The following is a 19,258-nucleotide window of genomic DNA, read 5'->3' on the forward strand; positions in this document are numbered from 1 at the left end:
AACATGTACAAAAAATAAGCTTTATTCAACTAAACTCAAATAATACAAAACCAAAAATATTCAAAAACAAGCTTCCGCATCAAACGCATCAGAATCATATTCCTCGTCAGAGTGCACAACGCCGTCCTCTGGGGGACACGCTTTGGCCCCTCTGAGACACACAGGATACGTTCTCCCCTCCACCCGTGGAAAAGCCCCCTCAAACACATACTCATGTTCCCATCCAATCCCAAAATCGTACTCATATCTACCCTTATGTTTACCAACGGTGAAATAATCTTTGATTTTCGTTACATTCTCATCTTTAGCCCCACTATAAAACCCGACGTCTTCAGTCATAACGATGTTGTCCTGGAACCCGGTAGATGGGTTGATCAGATGGAACGCATGTAAATGGTAGTCGTAATCGACCGACTTCCAACCCATCGCTTTCTGGATCGCGATGTGGAATTCCCGGAAAGTGTAAGTAACAGGGACTTGGAAGCAGCGCCATATTCTTGGGGCACGTTTGCCCCTCAGGAGGGTGATGGTGAATTGGAAGACGTCGTTGTCGGTGAACTGAGCTTGCGGACCTAACATAATTAAGTGATGAAGATAATTTAACTTGTAATCGAGTCATACCTTTGATGGTTTTCTTTTTCGGGCGGAGTTGTGCTAAAAGTCGCTCGACTTCGTCGCTGACCGCAGCGTGTTTATCGTCGTGGCTGGAGTCGGTTTGAGTTGCACTTGAAGTCGAGGCTGCTTCACTTTCGTCTTTGATTATCAGTTCTTCTGTTTTAAGCTCAAAATCTTGCGATTCGTCAGTGAAACAATCACTGGTGTCTTCGTGGTCTTCATCTTCGTGTTTTATTTCAGTTTTGGTTATGTTTTCTAGAGAGAAAGAAGTTACGCTGTCGTCATTTTCCATCTCTACTTTTATTTTGACGTCATCAGCGGTTTCTTCAACTTCGCTTTTTATCATAATTGTGTCAAAAATTGGAGTTTCATCATTCTGTGAAGAATAGTCACTGTTCTGAGTGATAGTACTGGAATTAGATGTCGCTGAAAAATTGCTTTCGTCGGTCACTTCTTTGCTGCTTGTTTCAACAACTTGAAGAATTTTAGGTTTTTTGATTGGAGGAGGTGAAGACGTTGAAGTTGATGGTGTCGGAGAGTCTATAGATGAACTGTTGCTGAAACATAAAATTTTGCAAAGTCGTTTACCGAACGGATGGAGTGATCACGCTGACCATGTCCCAACTTACCAAGCGTCGATTTGAAGTAACAATTTTCTAAAAGTTGCTTTTTTAAAATTAGGAAGGTCATCACATTCATTAACCGCGTGTAATACTTTACTTAATGTAGGAGTTTCATTTATCAAAAAGAAAGAGTGTACTATTCTTCGAATTAAATTTTTTTCCTCTTCGGTAACATTATCCAAGACAGCTCGAGTCCGGTGATATTTCCTGGGTGGTTGTACGGTGTGGTTATTGGCAGCATATTCTTTCAAAATATTATAAACGCTGGATCTTGCGATTCCTAAATATTGAGTAACAATTAAGTCGTTTCATCAGTTTGGTTAAGTCACCGCTTGCTTTTGCTGTGAATCTCACGTTTTCCACCTTCGTGCTTTCAGGATGATCATTCGCAAAGGATTTAAAAATGTTAATGATGGTATTTTTTTCCTCAACTGAAAAATGCCTTCTTACACGCTTTGTAGGAGGTGACAGTTTTGGATCCATTGGCGAATATTGTTATAATCACCTTAAAATAACTTCTAGTGTTAATAATTGAAAATAACTGGTTATGATAAAACAAATTACCGCACAAAACACTCGAGGACACCACTAACGGTGAAGATCACGTACTTACAACTCCATGTGTTCGGTAAACGGACTTTATAAATTGTGGAAAGTTAGGTTATGTAGGTGTGGTTAATAAAGTTCGTTTACCGAACATATGGTGTTAGATGTTGTAAAAGTGCATGATCCTCACGTGACCTTTTAAAACCCAAATATTATTGGTGGACGGTGAACTCGGATAGCCATTTTCACACAAGTCAACAGATATACCTGGAAGTTATTTTATCTAATTTTGTATTAATAATGCCACATATTATTTTAAGTTATCACCTCCTAAAAGGCAATTTTTTGTTGAAGAAAAAAAACTGTTATAAACATTTTTAATTCATAATCTTAAAGTCAACCAAACTAATAAAATATTTTTATAACATATTATTAGATACTTATTAGTCTTTAGGAATTGGAACATTCAATGTTTATATTATTTTCAAACAAGGTAACAAGATGTAATTTTGATGTTACTTTGTGTAAGCTAGGATGTTCACTTCACAGACCACACAAGTGTGTGGTCTGTGGTTCACTTTAAATAGGTATGTGTAGCGAGCGTGACCACTCTATCTGTTCGATAAACGAACTTCATGGTCACAAATAAAAAATAAAATGAGATTTTTTCTACTACCACTTACGTAAAAGTTTCCACTTTCCTGGTTCTAAGCTCCCACACATCGTGGTCCGGTAAATTTAAAGATGGTGTCACCCCCTGCAACAAGCGCTTCATTTTGGGGTTTGTAGTAGCTGGAAATAATGCGAAATCATAGTGACAGTCTAATTTTAAAAGTCCCTTACCTCTTGAATAATCTTCAGCTTTGAAGTGTTTACTGCAAACGCACATAAATTTCGAAATAGGCTTCCGTATCATTAACACATTCCTCCACTTTTCTCGCAAAATTGGATCAAGAGGAAATCTATGAAGCGTCACGGCTTTAGTTTTGTACGTTTGGCACATTGGCACCGAACAGTATCTTTTACAGCCGCCGTCCATTGCAACGTTACGCTACCCCTACCAAACTAGTACCCCAGTAGCCACCAGATGGCGCCCTGTGAAATTAAATTTAAAAAACAATAAATGACAAATCGTGGCACAATCAAACTGAAGAAAATCAGCATTTTTATTTATCTCTCATGGATTCGCAGTTGCAGTTGGACTAACTTACCGTAAACTATGATTGAATACTCACATACTTTTCACCGTTACTCTAAAGACATTTACATTTTCTCGTTTAACACATGCAACATGTTTTTGAATAAATCGTATTTTTTGAGGTTATGTGTACGTCACGTGATCGTTTCCGCTAATTCGGTTAGATTTGAAGTTGACAGCTTCATCGAACAAAAATTAAAAACCACCTCTTTTAATACATTAGTTTATTAAGCAGCACAAAAAAAATCAGTCTTGTAAAATATATAAATACTACAAACAATACCAAGGAGGCTATTAAACGACTCACTTCACGATTTTTGTATCCTAATAATAATAAAGTCTCTTTTTAAAAGTAATGATGCCCTTGTATTCCTCCAATATCGGTAGTAATCTGATTACGTCATAAAACTGTCTTGAGTTGGTAATTCCGTAATGCCTTATGATGTGATTTCGTGTGTCGTTTCTCGCCAATTCCAATAATGAAGGCACATTTGGGATCCTCTGAGCTATCTCTATCAACTGCTGTTCACCTGAAGTAAAATACGCGTTTTTAATATGAACCCCAGCAAAAAAGTGCTCCACTTTTTGAGCATTTTTACAATTCTTGAAACGCAGCAAGTAGATAAAATTATTAATATTTGGAATATCTACATCGTAGATAATTGCAGGAAACGGAGGTAGCCGCTGGTGACAGTCAGTACTTTTTTCAATATCCATAAACAATAAAGTCCGAAAGAATTCACCATCACCATAATAGTGATAAACTGTATCGAGTACAGTATTCGTAAGGGGGCATCCACAACTCAAGAGATGGAAAAACAGTCCTTCTACTTCTTTTTGTGGAACTTTCATATGAATTAAGCACAATAAAAAGTCACTAGTTAAATGTTCAACAAAATATGGAAGTGCTGGTTCTTCTAAAATGGTGTAAAAGTTATCAATCGCCCTCCGAGCATTTACTTGTCCGTTTATCGCACATATACTGGTAAACAGGCGCTCATCATCCAGCAAAGTAATTGATTCTAGAACATTCTTAAACCTATTAATAAAAACACGCAAACATTTAGGATCAAACAACAGGATTTTGTTCATAAAATCCATCAAGTCTTGCACGTCAACCACGACGTCTGATATTTTGTCAATAATATCAAAGAACATGCCTGGGTTATGTTGCATAGCCCCCATTATGCCCCCCAAACTAACAGAAACTTCGGCAACACCGTCAAACACATAATCTGATAAAAACCTCTGCAAAATAGATCTGCCGTATACTAAACATAAATCAAACGGGGTGTGACGCCTAGATTTGTCATTCCATGATCGTACAGTAACATCTGCTCCATAATACATCAACATAGCAGCTATCTCTATCTCAGAATGAACCCCGCAAATTGCATGAAGAGGTGTACACCCATAATAATTCTGCGCGTTGACGTTCGCCCCATTCTTCAATAACAACAAGCACTCATCTTCAAGTGCATGATATACAGCATAATGCAGAGGACTGTTCTCTTTTGGGTCACCCAGATTTACATCCGCCCCCTTCACGATTAACATTTTCGTGACTTTGACACAATTTTGCAACACGGCCGTCACTAAAGGGGTCTGGTCCATATAGTCGTATGAGTTAATGTCAATGATTTTCAAATCCAAAATGTATTCTAAAATTTCAAGACTAAAAAAATTTAGTGCTGCGCTGTGTTGTGACTTTACTTTTGTATTCGCACTGCGATGTGTATGAGGGTGTCGTTGGAGGCGTCTTTGAGTTCCTGCACTGGAACGTCGGGTCTGAGGAGTGTTTTTACTTGTTCAAAGTCTTCTGCATTTATGGCTCGGGTTATTCTTTGGAAGAGTGACGGGGTTTCCAACTAAAAGGAGTCACATGAAGAGGGCTATTTTCGGATGTGAAACTTACATGTTCTATGATGTCCATGGTTTGTTTGTAAACAAATTTCAATTATCTTTAGATTGATAATGAAATGACAGATAATGGATCACGTGACGTGTTTGTTTTTGTTTGGGTGGTATGGGGGCGCTTTTACAATTCAAAAATAAATAAATAAATAAAAACATTTCTACTTCTACCTTTAAAAGTAATAAATATATTGATTGATTATTCCACTATCCACTTATCTCAAAAACAAGAAATTATTCTCATATTTTATGTCAAACGTCACCGGAACCGGAAACCCTAAATTCGAACATTCAAATTTTGCATGTCATATCTAGGAGCGTCTCTTCATAAAACGCAAAAATGACTGCAAAAGTGATTCGAAAACCCACATTTCGCAAAGATGAAGTAAGTTCCGCATATTTACAACTACAATATAACATTTTGTGTCGAAATTTCAGTCAGAAGACGACAAAGAGCTTCAAGTGGAACTCAAAGTGCTTGTGGAGCGCATAACTGTAAGCAGCCCCCGTAACCTTCTCCAACTAACTAAAATTTCTAGGGAGAGGACCCCAAACTCATCCCTTCGTCGATCGAGATGTTGAAATATCTCATTCGTACAGCCACCACTTCCATGACTTCAGTTCCCAAACCTCTGAAATATCTGGGGCCTTTTTATGGTCACTTGCGTGAGAAATGCGACGCTATGGGCGAAGGCACTATTAAGAAAAACCTGTCGGATGTGGTCTCGGTGCTTTCAATGGGGGCTATCGAGACTGAAGTAAAAAAAGGATATGATTGTTTGAAGTATTGTTTGCAAGGGACCATGCAGAATATAGGGGATTGGGGGCACGAATATATCCGACAGCTGGAGACTGAAATCGTGAAACAGTGGGTAATGTGTGACAACAATTTTAAAACCCTGCACCCTCTGGTTAAAGAAATAATGACTTTTAATTGTTCGCATCATGATGAAATCCAAGGATGCGATCTCCTCATGGAGATTAATCAAATGTATATGCTTTTTGATTACGTGACGAAGGACAATTATAAGCCCATTTGCTTATATTTGGCTGCTTGCGCCAAGTACGTAGATGAACTAGAGAGCAAGAAAATTCTTAAGTTGATTTCTCAGTTTTATATGATGTTTGGAGAGTATTGTCGCTCGATAATTGTGGCCATTCAGATCAATGACGCAAAATTGGTCGACAAGTTGTTTAATACGTGCAAGGATAAGTAATTTGGCTGTGTGAGTCGCGTTTTTAGGGATTTATTTGGTGGTTTTAGGGTTATTTTGTATCAAATGGCGTTTATTTGTGCGAGACATCTTTACCCGTTTGAGCTCAGTGTTGAGGACGATGATATTAAGAGCATCTTGGAGAACAGTCATTTGAGTCACCATTTTTTGACGTTTGCCAGAGAGGTGAGAATTTTTCTTTGTAATTTGGGTTTCGCGTGTTCCACACTACTGCCAACATAACATGATTTAGTTCCATTTTCGCCTTTTTGCGTCCAATTTTCCCCCAGCTCGACATAATGGAGCCGAAAGCCCCGGACGAAGTCTACAAGACTTGGCTCGAGCCCACCAACCTCCGTCAGAGCGTCCTCGGGGAGAAGCTAGACAGTGCCCGTCAGAATCTCGCCTCCTCCTTCGTCAACGGCTTCGTGAACGCCGGCTTCGGCACCGACAAGCTCCTCACCACCGAAGACGGCAATAAGTGGATCTACCGCAACAAAGACATAGGCATGCTGAGCGCCACCGCTGCCCTCGGCCTCCTCTACCTGTGGGACGTGGACGGCGGACTCACCCCCATCGACAAGTACCTCTACACCACCGACGAGAACATCAAAGCCGGCGCCCTCCTGGCTCTCGGAATTGTCAACTGTCGCATCCGCAACGACTGCGACCCCGCGCTGGCCCTCCTGGGTGACTACGTGGAGAGCTCCAGCGAGGAGCTGCAACTGGGCGCCGTGTTCGGCATAGGGCTAGCGTACGCAGGCAGTGGGCGGAGCGACGTGCTCTCGCTCCTCCTCCCGGTGATTCAGGAGTCGAAGCTGGTGAAGACGCTGGGCGTGGCCAGTCTGGCGTGCGGGTTGGTGGCGCTGGGGAGGAACAACAGCGAGGTGTCGGACGTGGTGCTGTCGAAGATGATCGAGAGTAACGGGTTGGAGGTGCTGAAGAGCCCGTTCATGATGCTGGCGGGGTTCGGAGTGGCGCTAGCGTACTTCGGGTGTAAGGATGATATTGAGGTTCCGACGACGGTGGCGGAGGTGTTCGAGGAGCCGTTCAAGACCATGTTCCAGACGATGTTGCAGATGTGCGCGTACGCGGGGAGCGGCGACGTGCTGATCATCCAGGAGCTGTTAAGGCTGGTGGAGGAGAAGGTGGAGCCTCCGGAGGAAAGGACGGAAAAGGAGGAGGCGGCGAAAGGGAAGGAGAAGAAGAAGTACGAGTGGGACTACTACATGGGGAAAGCGATTGCGGTGTTGGCGGTGGCGGCAATTTCGAAAGGGGAGGACATAGGTGGGTGGATTGGCGGCATTAGTAATGTATTAGTATAAGTATTTTCGGCAGGCACTGAGATGATCCAGAGGATCTTCGGCCAGATTTCCCGCTACGGGGAGCCCTCGGTACGCAAAGCGGTACCTCTAGCGATCGCTCTAACCTCAATCAGCGATCCTCAACCCAACGTGATTAACGTCTTGACCAAGTACTCGCACGACGTGGATGACGATGTGGCCTGCAATGCCATCTTCGGTCTAGGTTATATAGGAGCTGGTACTAATAACGCTCGACTGGCGGTGACTTTGCGCCAGCTTGCGCTCTACCATGCCAAGAACCCTTTTCAGCTCTTCATGGTACGCATCTCCCAGGGCTTGGTTCACATGGGTAAAGGTACCATGACTCTGAACCCTTTACACACGGATCGGCAGCTTGTGGACCCTGTGGCAATGGCAGGTGAGATGAGTGTCCCAATAATCTTCCTGTAGGCCAACTTTTCTAGGTATTTTGATACCTTTGGTGGCTTTACTTAAGCCGCATTCGCTCATCTTGGGTCGGAGCCACTACCTCCTTTACAGTCTAGCAGCGGCTATGCAACCACGATGGTTGCTTACCCTAGACGAAAACCTGAATTCTACCTCGGTGACAGTCCGTGTTGGTCAAGCCGTAGACACGGTGGGAAAGGCCGGAGACCCCAAGACCATCGCAGGGATCCACACTCACACCACGCCTGTTCTTCTCTGTGCCAACGAAAGAGCAGAACTGGCGAACGGAGAGTACGAAGTGGTAGCCCCTGCACTTGATGGAATTTGCGTTTTAAAAAAAATTCCTTGCTAAATAATGTATTTCAATAAAAGTATTAACAAGATAAAGTGTCCTGTAGTGTAGTTCGCACTACAGGTTTTTACTACAACTCCGTCGTCATCCTCTGGACGTAGGAACGAGTCAGGAGAGGCAAAAACGTCGTTCAACCAATCACGTGTCTGGCCTTGGTCTACTCTCAAAGCAGTCAACCCTGGTGAAGGAGTAAGTTCGCAAATGGTACCATTTTTTGTACCGGTGTAGATCCCTACTAGAATAGCTCCACACACTACAGGAGCACCCGAATTGATACCACACGGTTGTTGCTTGCTTCCAGACGATAAACAAATGGAGTTGTTACCCAGGTCCGGACAATCTTGATTTTTAACATTTAAGCTGACTTCCCCTCTCTCCATACTGGCGACTTTCTTGTCGTCTTTTTCGAAGAACCACGACCACACCACCGCCTTACAATTTTCCAAAGGCGGAGGTTCGTCGAAACCTAAGTCGGCACTCCGCGTTTCCAGATTAAACTCAAAGGGTTTGGACATTCGCACCAAAGCCACGTCGGTTTCTGGGTCTCCCGGTTGATGCTCTACACAGACACTCAAAAACGTACCAAGTGTTTGATTTTACCTGGATGGATCAAAACGAAGTCTGCTTCATGTTTCTTGAGAAAGTCTTCGTCGACTGGAGTTGAAATAGCCTGCTGGGAGATTATCCAGTAACTGTCTTTGGAGTAGTACGCGGTGGGTTTAGCCCTCGTTAGGACCCAGCGCGTGTTTAAAATGGTACCAGAGGCAAAAAAGGAACTATTTAAGCTGAAATCTGGTGACAGTTACAAGGAAGAAGCAAAAATGGGTGTACCTTTGGGGTCATTGGTAAGTGGTTGGTCGTGAACCTTATCAAAGTTGGGTTTTTTCATGAAGATTACGGAATAGGAATGGTACCCTGGCGGTACTCGAACTCCGTTGTTGTTATTCACGAGTGTTTTGACGTTCTGGTCCGAATTGTATTTTTGTTCGTCGATAAAACGCTTCCCTACGGAGAAATTTGTCTGTGCTGAGTGAGCGAAATTTGGGGAATACCATGGGTTTTGGACGACTGTGACAAAGTCACGATTGAGGACAACAGCACGACGAGCAAACCGAGGTTGACGGTCATGACACGTCAGGTGTGGCGTGAGCCACCTATAATTTATTACAAAATGTTTCCAATTTTTTCTATTTTATCTGGATATCGTCACGTTGTCAGCTGGATTTTGGAGATTTTGTTATGGGGAAATTACCGTATTTCCAGAGATACTGAAATCAAATCGCCTGATTTGGAGTCCGCCCGCCTTTGATATTACCTATATTCTCACAATTTTTCAAATTATTATTTATTAAAATATGAATGTATAATAATTGTAGAACACATTAAAATATAGAAAATGCAACATAAACTTATAAATAAGGTTGCCAACCATAGAACAACTTTGACAAATTGGAAGGATCCACGGCTTGCTGGACCAAGGTACCAACTTGATGCTCAACAGTCGTGGACTTGCCGCTTTCGGTACCCTGAAGCTTTGCCTTCAATCGTAGTAAAGCACGTTCAGCAGTCTCATTAACATCTACAAAACAAAATCAAACACGAATTTCGTGACTCGTCAACTCACTCCTTGAGGCCTTCTCATCACTACCGTTCTGCGACCCACTGAACTCGGCTTCGTCCTGTTCGTCCTTCTGCCTCTTGTTAGCCTCGGCGGTACTCACCGTCCAGTCGTACAACGGATCGTACAAGAGCACCTCCAGAATAGTAATTATCGTTTGATAGTGAAGCCTTAACACCTCCACCGTTTTTTCACACGACCTACACCACAAACTCAGTTTAAAGCATAAACGGGTAAACGGCTACCGCACCTGCGAAACACTCCTTCCACTCCGGACACGCCCATTCCGTCCACTATATCTCTAGTTAACCTGAAAGGAACGGTTTCCGGGGTTGGCAGCACCCTCCCTTGCTCAAAAGCAATTCCTACGAACACCGTAAGCAATAAAACCCCTACAACCTTTAAACTTACCAAAATCGATGTGTACAACTTCGGCAGTATTTTTATCAATGAGAATGTTGTTTAAGTGCCGATCTCCTATCCCTAGAATGTACCCGCACATGCTCGACGTGGCAACACTGTGAGTGTACGTACGCCTGCGCTCGTACCACACAGTCGGCTGAGGAAAACTCGTTTCGAAAAACTTGTGAAAGATCGGTTTTATGGACTCGCATATTTTATTAAAAGCACGCAATCTTCCTTCGTTCGATTTATTAGAAGCGTTCTACAAAAACCAATGAGGCGTGGTTTAAAAAGGGCGTGGCTTACCTTGAACTCGTTGCGGCACGAAATCGGCCTCTTGTCCATCGGGCGGAACTTGGAGTGCGCCCCACCGTCGCTCCCCTCCCCTATCAGGTATTCGCCAATCGGCATCGTGTTCTCCACCCACTCCAAAATGCCACTCCTCATCGACAACGGGACGATCTTGTAAGTGCGGATTCGCAGATTTTTCGTTTGTTTGTTGACGGTGAGGAGGCTGTTCATGATTGTGAAGACCTGCTGCATAACGGCGTCTTGGCGCAGGTCGTCTTGGCCTTTAATCAACTGACTCCTGGTGATGCCGTCGGTGCCGACGCACGTGATGCGTTTGGGGGCGTTGATTCCACCCACGTTGTGGTACACGTCGTTGAATTTATGAATCCCGGTTATGCGTTCGTAGGTACAGGATTTGTCCACCGGGAGGATGACCGTAGGGAGGAGGATTTCCCCCCAGTTTTGGATTTTGCGGATTTTTGAGTTCGCGGGGATTTTGTAGCTTGATCGGTCGCCGCTACCTTGATAGTACGCTAGTGCGATCACCGCCTCCGACACGAACTCCATTTTTTCGATTAATTTTGAGAGTTTTCGGTGTTCTTTCAGCTTTGTGAGGATGGCTGTGGCGGTTTGGGTGCGAGTATCGTTGACGGCGGCCTTCGATTCTGACGAGTATTCGCGGTCTTTGTTTGATAGAGCGAGAGCTAAGATTAAAGGAAGGGTGTGGTAGGGGTGGTCTTCGGCACATTTCTCGATCAAGCTGTTCACGGTCTGGCTGAAAACGTCGTTCGACGCGTTGGAGATGTGGGGGATTATTTGAGGCAAAATATTGATGAACTTGTAGGTAGGTATTTTGAGAAGGTCCTTCTCGAGGACGAATTTGACGATGTTGTTGTCACGATTCTCGAGAAGGAGGGAGAAGAGGCGGAAGATGGTCATGTTGTGGTTGTCGCTCCGGACCAAAATGCGCAGGTAGTACCTGGAAAGTATCACATAGACACACACATACGAAAAAAACACCACATACTTGAGCGCAAGCAACAACAGATTATTTTTATCCGTCTCGATGTTGTGAATCTCCATTTCGTCAATGCAACTGAACTTCGTCTTAATCATGATGGCCTTCTTCAAGTCCTTCGTAGTGTCCTTCAGATTAATACCCTTCACCAGATTTCTCGACTTCACTATACTCTCCTTCTTTTTTTGGAAAACGTCCGATTTAATATGCGACATCACCTCTTGGTACCCCTGATCGGCAAACTTCGCCAACTGGTCGAACGTGTCCACGATCGACTTCTCGTCTTCTTCCGTCTTATCGCTGTCGCTCTTGATCAAATTCAGCGATTTTTGGAAGTAGTTGTCGATGATGGTTTGTCGATTTTCGGACGAACTCGCTACCATCCACGAGCCGGTTAGTTTCAAAGCCATCGCGTGCACCCTGCATCTCACATTCAAGATTTGTGGGTAAACGGCCGCCACACTCACCTCGGGTTGACGTTCTCGCTGCCGCACAGCTGCCTGAGGATGCATTTGGCGGTCACCACGTCTTGTATGCTCCAACACAACTGAGCCTCTTCGAGTTTAACTTTTGCGTCGATGTCGTTGGTGAAGGGAAGGAGACGCAATTTTTCCAAGATTCGGAAAGCCACATGGGAGTTGCCTTCGACGCGTGCGCACTCTGTCAACTTTACTTAAGCACGAGACGACTGAGAAGTGTCTATACTTACGTGCGTAACCAATGATAGTGTCAACGATGGCGTCCCTCAAACTAGTGTTGGGTTGTTTTTTCAACAATTCAGTAAACAAGAGGATTCTTTGAGCTTGTACGGGCTCTACGTACTGGTAGTCGTTGCAGATAATCTCGTCCTGTACTTTCCACTTTAACAACAAATCTACAAACAGATCGGATTTGGTCGCGTCCGCATACTCTTCGATTTCTTTCAAACACTGCAGCTTCGCGAACGTGTTATAGAAATTTTTAATGCTTTCCATGTTGGCACCCATGAAATCGTCCACCACGCAAACCCTGCCATCGTCCATGGCTTTCTTGAAAGTGAACTCTTCACACTCGTAAAGTGCTTTAAGTACGTGGAATTTACACTTGTCGTACGTGTTGTGACTTGAGTCACTCGTTGTGTAGCTCCACTGGCCCAAACGCCACAAACTCTCGTAGTTGGGTTCGTCCGAGGAACAGTACAACGAGAGTTGGTATAAGTTTGCGCTTTTCAAACTATCCACGAGAGGGCGTAGGGCTACGTTGCGTTCTAAAGACACTTGGCGTTCGTAGTACTGGATTACTTGATCCCAGCGGCCAAGTTCTTTGTAGTGGTCGACTCGGGAGGCGGGGCTTAGCAGATGGGAGGTGCCACAGCCCAAGAGGGCGTCGCTTTCGCCCACACACTTGTATGCCTGCCTCAGAATATGTTGTAAGGCGTTTCCGGTAACTTCATCGACCTTTTCGTAAATAAGGTCGAGCTTAGTGTAACTGCACGTAGAGAGGGCGTAGTCGTTCGGTGATTGGTTAATTTGTTCCTGACACCAAATTTCTGCGTATAAGAGTGCCGTGAAATGAGCGGTGCAAAAGTGGGCCGCTTTAGCAACCCTCAAGTAGTCCAATTTCATATCCTTAATTTCTCTAAAACGCAGCAACTTGAATTTTTTCTAGTCACGTTTCGATTTTCTTACCTCTTCCTCACGCTTCTTTGTAAGCGAACGAAATGAACCACATTCAACATCGTCTGCACTGACGATTTGTTTGTCGTAATGTTAACACTATTTTGGTTCTTCACGGTGATTTCCCAGTGTTTATTAAAAAAGATCTCGATTTGACTTGCAATGATAGTAGTGAAGGAAAAATTATTTAAAAACAGAACCGTATAAACAATGACGGGAAAAATTTGCTCGCAAAATTCAACCTACAATGGTTACTTAAATGGCTACCATGACTTAAGTCAGACTCACCTTTCGCTTACACACTTCGACGAAATTATCAAAAAACATCCTGTCTTCGAAACTTTCCAAAAAAGCGCAGACCAACTTCGTCACCCACGTTTCATGACAATCATCATCAGGTATCCACAACGCGTCATCCCGTAGGGTTTTCGTAAAGTAGTCGCCGTTGATGGCAACTTTAAAATTCCCGCTTCGTAACTCTATGGCACAAAATGGCGTCAAGTAAGTCGAATTAATGGCGCCGAAACCAAAATCGTCGTTCGACCGGATGACCTTGCGACTTTCTTTTGTCGACAGAATTTGGAAAAGAGCCACGGATGCTGTCTTAATCACCGTGACATCCGCATCGACTAAATATTTCAGAAGAAGAGAGATGGCGCAACCGAGCAATAGCTCGAAGGGCGTCCATTTTGGGTCCGCGATATCTTTTTCTGGTTGCAGGATTAAGGTCGCCAAGTCCGCTGGACCGATTTCGCCTAGGCACTTTGCGGCTTCAGTACTGACGTTTTTGTTATTCGAGCAACTTAGAGTTATCAACAAACAGATGAGTTTGTGCAAGTTGGAGTTTTTGCAATCTTCGGAAAACCCTCTGGTTTGTCGTAGTTGTGAGTACATTTCTTTCAGTTCGTCTTTCTTCGTGATTATCACTCGTTTCAAGTGGGTTATGCTGTGCTCGCACTCGTCCAGGCTTTCGATATTTCGGCTGAAGTCGAGAAACTGGACGATTTCGTCTTCGAGGGTGACTTTTCTGTCGTCGTACTTGAGGGAACGATGGACCGAAAAAATTTTCTCGAATTGGGGGAGGTCTGGGATTGAATCGAGCTTCGAAATTTCGGCTACAAATAAGTTTTTGTGTTCGACGATTAAGAGTTCGATCATGTCCACGCAGAGGGCGCTCACTGTACAATTTTCTAACGCTACGTACTTAAGTCGGCTTATTATTATCAAGAAGAAGTGACTTAGCACGGTTGATAAAGTTGGGAGTATCGTGCGGAGAAACGTTTTGAAAAATTTGCAACTCATTTCGCTGAGCTCTGGTTGGCTCTTGTGGTTCTTGATGTGGTGAAGAAGGGTGTGAGTTAAGTCGCGGATTAAGTAAGGTTGCAAGGAGGGTTCGGAGAGCACGTTTTTGATACACAGAGAGGCTACTAGAGAGAAGAGGTGGAAGGAACGAAGTTTGTCTTCTAGAGCAAGGACTCCATACACTCTTAGATTGAGTTGGAGTAAAATAAAGTGGATTTTTTCAGTGTTCTTTTGAATTAAGGTGGTTATTACTGACTCTTCATCATAAAGAGTGGCCTGAAAGTGAATGAAAGAAGTTTAGATACGACGAAAGTTATATAAGTACCTCGATAAATTGTAAACAGTCTTGGAACTCTGACACTGTTAGACGAACTTCTGTAACCTTCGGGAAGATGATATTGCAGCCAAAACTACTTTCGAAATCTTTTTCGTCCGAAATGAAGCCAGTCAGGCAGAGAATTATTTCTTCAATGTTGTTTTTGAAGATCTGTCGAGCTTTGGAGCCACCTAATGTGTCGTGTAAAAGTTGATAAAGTTTGTTTTGCGTAACGGAAGAAAGGTCGGAGACCTCTTGACAAATGCAGTAACTCAGTAATTTTGGAGAAGTATCCTACAATGATTTCATTGTTTATTTTATGTCACACACACCTCATGAATTTATAAATACACCTCTATTAGTTTCTGTAGCGACTTTCCCAAACTGGAAGCTACTTGATTCAGGCTGTTTTCTGAATTAGCAACAAAGATGTGAGCAAGCACAGACCAATACTTGCTATATAAGTCGATTTTCGAAGCACATTTGAAGAGGCGGAATGGAAAATCGTCGATGTGCGATTTCCAACGATTTACTAAACCTACTAAATATTTCTCCAGAAACTTTAAACCTGAATTAAAACCCAGTGTCTTAGCCACAATTTCTATAACAGTTTCAGTCAAACTTAAACCTATAAAAAAATGTTAAAGCGATTTTTTTGTTGTTGTAAAAACGTACCTAAATTTTTATCACATATAATTTTCAATAAAGTAAAGAGAGATTCTTCGATCCATAAGTTTGAAGCGATCATAATAGAAGCAAAAGTGTGTAAAATACTTGACGATCTCGCAACTACTTCGTCTAGAAGTCTGTTCTCGTCGACGTTACCTTCAATTTCTAGAACTTTCAGACTCTAAAAACATGAACATGGTATCAAACATAATGATTTAGAAATAAAGATTACCATGTCTGAAATTTTCGAAAAGATAATCTCTTGTCTGTGGAAAAGTGTTAATAGTCGCAATTTTGAAGAAACTCTGAAGACTAAAGCAAGAGTTTTAATTGCAAAGAAACGCACTTCTTGGTAATCGCTATTTAAAAATTCTGGTATTTTTAGAACTATTTCTTCGTTGTCCCACTTGGTGTATATAGCCGATGGTTCCAACTACAAAAGACCCATCTATACGCATGTTTCGCAAACTATCATAAGTTACCTCAAAGAGCAATCCCATACACTTCAACAACTTTATAGAAACGGAAGGTTCATAAGACAATTTTTCAACATAAAATGGATGAAGAATTTGAACGTAGTTACTTTGACAATCTTGAGAATTTGACTCAACCACTAACGGATAAACATCTGCGAAAAGAAAGCTAACACAAAAAATGCAAAAATAAAAATCTTACCATAAAAGAAATCTAAAAATTCAACCACACTAACGGTACAGTAATGACGGACTTCACAGAATTTTTGTAGAATATCAAAAAGCGACAACAAACCTTTTACAGGTAGATTTTTCGGCTTACACGACTTGAGTGCATGCATAAGGGTTATAACTAATTCATAATCATTGTCACAGTGGCAGTCATAATTAAAACCGACGAGGGCCTTTAGTGCTCTATTTTGAATATCAGAATCTAGATTAGGCAAACATGAGTAATTGACGATGATTTCCACTATGCACTTTTTTAGTGCTACAATATCACCTGGGGCATCTAAAATAAGTACCAACATATAAAAACAAATAAGATTCAACAACCCATTACCTTTTATCTTTAAGATTGCAAACATATCTCTAATGAGGTCCGCAGGTACAAAAACCCTCAGTTTTTTCGTAACAAAGTCACTATTTTTCGAACTAAAGAAAACCATGAGAACTCGTGCGAGTTTTGTTAACCTTGATATATGTCTCTCATCCGGTTTCGCCATATTAAAGGAAACATTATCAAACAAGTTCTTCATACTCGTCTCGAATATTTTATACAACGCAGAATCGGTGACAACGTCACTTTCAATCAATTTGTATTTGTGTACAAAGCTTATGACGTTGAATACAAGTATACAAACATTAAAATAATCTTGCGATTTTTTTCTTGTATCTAAATTACTGAGAAGACTTTTTAACGACTCACTTAAATCATAAAGCAAACTTTGATCCACACAATAAACATTATCTTCCTTCTTTTCCTTCTCGTCAAAATTCACAAGAAGACTTTCAAAACAAACATCAAAATACACATTTTCAATATCTTCAAATGGTTTTTTAATCTTTGTGAACGTAAACTCACGGTTCGGCCATTGTTTTAAAAGTAGACAAGTGAGAATTTCGGCGACTTCACTACGACAAAATTGTTCTGAATTTGTGTCCAAAATCCAGTTTATGGTTTGTTTTTTCAAACATCTATCAACTTGCAAAATTGCGAAATTTTGAAAAGCGACATCTACAGTCTTGAGGTTATGTTCATCAACACTTAAAGCGCCACCTGGTCGGAAATTCTGCATTAACTGGACGTGAGACGTTAGATGCTTATTTATAATTAAAAGTTGTATAAGCGTTTGAATGTTTTCATCTTTTTGATTGATCAAACTAAAAATTAACTCAATGCATTATTGCTGTGGTATTTTAATGAATTACCGTAGAGCGACATCTGCGACACTTCTCCATAAAGCATCAGTACGTGATTTCTCAACATTCACCAAACTGTCAGTTTTTAAAAGAACAATAAAAGCTTTATGAATGTGGTGTAACATATCCATGTCTTTACATTCTGACTGTAAAATCGACAAGTTTTTAAGAATCACGACGTAATTGTCACCACTGATCATGTCCGGATATGTTTCAATTAGCGGATAAGTGAGATTAATCCTAAAATGGCGACAGTTATTTAGTGGCGCCATCTATACATAAGACACTCACCAAGGCCACGACTTCGTTTCCATAATCTTATTAATCAAGCTAGTTATTGTAAGTTCAGTTCGTGGACGTTTCCTTGGAGGTTCGTCCAAAGAGACAACGTCGGCAATAAACAACTAAAAATTTAACTTAACCATCAGAAAAAATAGAAGAATAATTCGGCTATACCTGTCTACAAACTTCAACAAAAAGTTTAACAAAACCATCAAACAACTCATTTATATCGTCATGAGTGATGAAGAGTGCCCGATTTTTCACTGTAAGAGACAAATTCGCGTCTATTTCGTTACTAAGTAAATCATAAATGCTGCAAAGACAGTTCTTCCAAAATTCCCAAGAAACAGCATATGCTGCTGGATGATTCTCTTGTACACCTTTAGGGTTGTGAAGGGCTACTTGTAGAAGGAAAAAATTAATTAAACTGGTTTTCATCCTATCTTCATTTTCATTTCTTTGATATAAATCAACCAAATTATCAAAAATTTCCTCTCCTAGTTTACAACAAGCCATTCTATTATCCTTAGCTGTCTAAAATACCAAAACAATAAGAAAGTGAAACACATAAAAAACAACTTACATATATACAAAAGTTGTACACAATATCTAAAACTGCGTCTTGTTGGGGCCTGGGTGACTTAGAAGTTACCATTTTACACAGTTTGACCACATATTCAAACTGCTGTCTAAAAATCATCACAGGAAATTTATGTAAAGGCCCCAATTTGACAACCAGTGCTAGACATATAATTTGCTCATTATCCAACACAGACGCCTCCCCACACAACTTCTGCAACACAAAATACAAAGAAACCCAATCACGCTCTTCCAAAGAATGCCTTATTTTTGAATTAATGAGAAGACTCTCTGACAAAATCTTCAAAAACTGGTGATGGAATTGTTTTTTGGAGTGACTGCCCAACCACTCGACAATATGTTGCAACAGGCTCAAATAGTCCAAAGGACTCTCCTCTTTCACCGCTATTCGCACAAAAAGCGTGAACAAGTCAGCACTGGGGGGACTATGAGAGCATTCTTTACTTTTCTTTTTAAGGTCATCGAGTTGCTTTTGGTGGTCCTAAAAAACAACAACTTTACCAACCGCAATCCCGACTGACCAGTGTTTCACCTCATCCATACATCTGAAAATAGAACCTAGTATTGCTTTCCACCAGTCTGTAACACTATTGTTTAAGAAGTCAATTGTTGATTTTTGTTGGAGGTGTTCGGCGAATTCGGTGCATGCTTCTTTTCGAGTTCTCACTTTGTTGGACTCCAGCATTGCGCACCATTTTTCGAGATCAGATTCATCCATTGTTATCGCAAGATTTCATAACGATTCTAGGAAGTCCATGAGTGAGGTTATAATTGTGTATTCAAAAAAGTATTACCAGAATTGAAAAGTGCCGAATTTGTGCTTGGCCTACCGTGGCATAGCGTTTCTTTTCTTTGGAAGGGTTTAATTGTTGTGAAAAACACTCCTAAAGGAAGTGTTTGGAAATATGAAAATTGAGCGCTTTTCTATCGACAGTCAGGGGCACCACTACCGTAGTGGAATTGTGTCCGGTAAGCAATTTCGTTGAATTTGTTGTTA

General features: G+C 41.7%; 5 protein-coding genes across 11 annotated transcripts; 1 reads left to right on the forward strand and 4 right to left on the reverse strand.

The window, feature by feature from the left end:
- Positions 1 to 6: 6 nt before the first annotated feature.
- LOC135133258 (uncharacterized) lies at positions 7 to 3,111 on the reverse strand. 6 transcript variants are annotated; one of them, XM_064061597.1, is made up of 5 exons: positions 3,020 to 3,111; positions 2,628 to 2,879; positions 2,468 to 2,576; positions 622 to 1,172; positions 7 to 572 (listed from the first exon to the last, which is right to left on the reverse strand). In XM_064061597.1, the coding sequence occupies exons 2-5, from the start codon at positions 2,821 to 2,823 to the stop codon at positions 61 to 63; spliced, it is 1,368 nt and encodes a 455-aa protein (XP_063917667.1). In that variant the 5' UTR covers positions 2,824 to 2,879; positions 3,020 to 3,111; the 3' UTR covers positions 7 to 60. The 6 variants fall into 6 exon arrangements, with proteins under 6 accessions (XP_063917667.1, XP_063917666.1, XP_063917663.1 ...); XM_064061596.1 differs by having other exon boundaries at positions 2,996 to 3,111; XM_064061593.1 differs by lacking the exons at positions 2,628 to 2,879; positions 3,020 to 3,111 and adding exons at positions 1,245 to 1,518; positions 1,568 to 1,743 and having other exon boundaries at positions 2,468 to 2,549.
- Positions 3,112 to 3,191: 80 nt separating this feature from the next.
- Positions 3,192 to 5,005, reverse strand: LOC135133256 (delta-latroinsectotoxin-Lt1a-like). 2 transcript variants are annotated; one of them, XM_064061588.1, is made up of 3 exons: positions 4,898 to 5,005; positions 4,696 to 4,850; positions 3,192 to 4,657 (listed from the first exon to the last, which is right to left on the reverse strand). In XM_064061588.1, the coding sequence occupies exons 1-3, from the start codon at positions 4,913 to 4,915 to the stop codon at positions 3,307 to 3,309; spliced, it is 1,524 nt and encodes a 507-aa protein (XP_063917658.1). In that variant the 5' UTR covers positions 4,916 to 5,005; the 3' UTR covers positions 3,192 to 3,306. The 2 variants fall into 2 exon arrangements, with proteins under 2 accessions (XP_063917658.1, XP_063917659.1); XM_064061589.1 differs by lacking the exon at positions 4,898 to 5,005 and having other exon boundaries at positions 3,192 to 4,643; positions 4,696 to 4,891.
- Positions 5,006 to 5,073: 68 nt separating this feature from the next.
- Positions 5,074 to 8,248, forward strand: LOC135133255 (26S proteasome non-ATPase regulatory subunit 2-like). The gene is made up of 7 exons (XM_064061587.1): positions 5,074 to 5,281; positions 5,335 to 5,391; positions 5,436 to 6,109; positions 6,161 to 6,296; positions 6,401 to 7,397; positions 7,449 to 7,832; positions 7,879 to 8,248. Exons 1-7 carry the CDS (start codon positions 5,237 to 5,239, stop codon positions 8,211 to 8,213), a joined length of 2,628 nt encoding a protein of 875 aa, XP_063917657.1. The 5' UTR covers positions 5,074 to 5,236; the 3' UTR covers positions 8,214 to 8,248.
- LOC135133260 (serine protease 1-like) lies at positions 8,203 to 9,407 on the reverse strand. Its single transcript, XM_064061599.1, has 4 exons — positions 9,266 to 9,407; positions 9,045 to 9,218; positions 8,814 to 9,005; positions 8,203 to 8,772 (listed from the first exon to the last, which is right to left on the reverse strand). Exons 1-4 carry the CDS (start codon positions 9,339 to 9,341, stop codon positions 8,210 to 8,212), a joined length of 1,005 nt encoding a protein of 334 aa, XP_063917669.1. The 5' UTR covers positions 9,342 to 9,407; the 3' UTR covers positions 8,203 to 8,209.
- Positions 9,408 to 9,541: 134 nt separating this feature from the next.
- On the reverse strand, positions 9,542 to 19,221 carry LOC135133254 (serine-protein kinase ATM-like). Its single transcript, XM_064061586.1, has 23 exons — positions 19,056 to 19,221; positions 18,794 to 19,005; positions 18,245 to 18,742; positions 17,836 to 18,195; positions 17,671 to 17,783; positions 17,389 to 17,619; positions 16,520 to 17,340; positions 16,160 to 16,468; positions 15,967 to 16,112; positions 15,717 to 15,917; positions 15,491 to 15,665; positions 15,169 to 15,443; positions 14,825 to 15,109; positions 13,486 to 14,775; positions 13,210 to 13,439; positions 12,252 to 13,159; positions 12,010 to 12,202; positions 11,552 to 11,962; positions 10,540 to 11,503; positions 10,243 to 10,495; positions 10,082 to 10,196; positions 9,838 to 10,031; positions 9,542 to 9,792 (listed from the first exon to the last, which is right to left on the reverse strand). Exons 2-23 carry the CDS (start codon positions 18,977 to 18,979, stop codon positions 9,623 to 9,625), a joined length of 8,328 nt encoding a protein of 2,775 aa, XP_063917656.1. The 5' UTR covers positions 18,980 to 19,005; positions 19,056 to 19,221; the 3' UTR covers positions 9,542 to 9,622.
- Between the last annotated feature and the right edge of the window lie 37 nt (positions 19,222 to 19,258).

This window comes from Zophobas morio, unplaced genomic scaffold (assembly GCF_036711695.1).
Source record: "Zophobas morio isolate AGI-343-1 ecotype UQ-CSIRO unplaced genomic scaffold, CSIRO_AGI_Zmor_V1 ptg000021l, whole genome shotgun sequence".
Taxonomy (NCBI): domain Eukaryota; kingdom Metazoa; phylum Arthropoda; class Insecta; order Coleoptera; family Tenebrionidae; genus Zophobas; species Zophobas morio.

Bases quoted from the DNA above. Each gene is read 5' to 3' on its own strand.
- LOC135133258 (XM_064061593.1), bottom strand. From the start codon at position 1,721: ATGGATCCAAAACTGTCACCTCCTACAAAGCGTGTAAGAAGGCATTTT. The intron at 1,519-1,567 runs GTGACTTAACCA...CTCAATATTTAG, and splicing joins ATTCACAGCAAAAGCAAGCG to GAATCGCAAGATCCAGCGTT. The intron at 573-621 runs GTATGACTCGAT...TAATTATGTTAG, and splicing joins GAAAAAGAAAACCATCAAAG to GTCCGCAAGCTCAGTTCACC.
- LOC135133256 (XM_064061588.1), bottom strand. The intron at 4,658-4,695 runs GTAAAGTCACAA...AAATTTTTTTAG, and splicing joins ATCGCAGTGCGAATACAAAA to TCTTGAAATTTTAGAATACA.
- LOC135133255 (XM_064061587.1), top strand. From the start codon at position 5,237: ATGACTGCAAAAGTGATTCGAAAACCCACATTTCGCAAAGATGAA. The intron at 5,282-5,334 runs GTAAGTTCCGCA...TCGAAATTTCAG, and splicing joins CCACATTTCGCAAAGATGAA to TCAGAAGACGACAAAGAGCT. The intron at 6,297-6,400 runs GTGAGAATTTTT...ATTTTCCCCCAG, and splicing joins TTTTGACGTTTGCCAGAGAG to CTCGACATAATGGAGCCGAA.
- LOC135133260 (XM_064061599.1), bottom strand. From the start codon at position 9,341: ATGACCGTCAACCTCGGTTTGCTCGTCGTGCTGTTGTCCTCAATCGTG. The intron at 9,006-9,044 runs GTACACCCATTT...AACTGTCACCAG, and splicing joins ACTTACCAATGACCCCAAAG to ATTTCAGCTTAAATAGTTCC. The intron at 8,773-8,813 runs GTAAAATCAAAC...GTGTCTGTGTAG, and splicing joins CTTCGTTTTGATCCATCCAG to AGCATCAACCGGGAGACCCA.
- LOC135133254 (XM_064061586.1), bottom strand. From the start codon at position 18,979: ATGGATGAATCTGATCTCGAAAAATGGTGCGCAATGCTGGAGTCCAAC. The intron at 14,776-14,824 runs GTACTTATATAA...ATTCACTTTCAG, and splicing joins ACTGTTTACAATTTATCGAG to GCCACTCTTTATGATGAAGA. The intron at 9,793-9,837 runs GTGAGTTGACGA...TTTGTTTTGTAG, and splicing joins TGATGAGAAGGCCTCAAGGA to ATGTTAATGAGACTGCTGAA.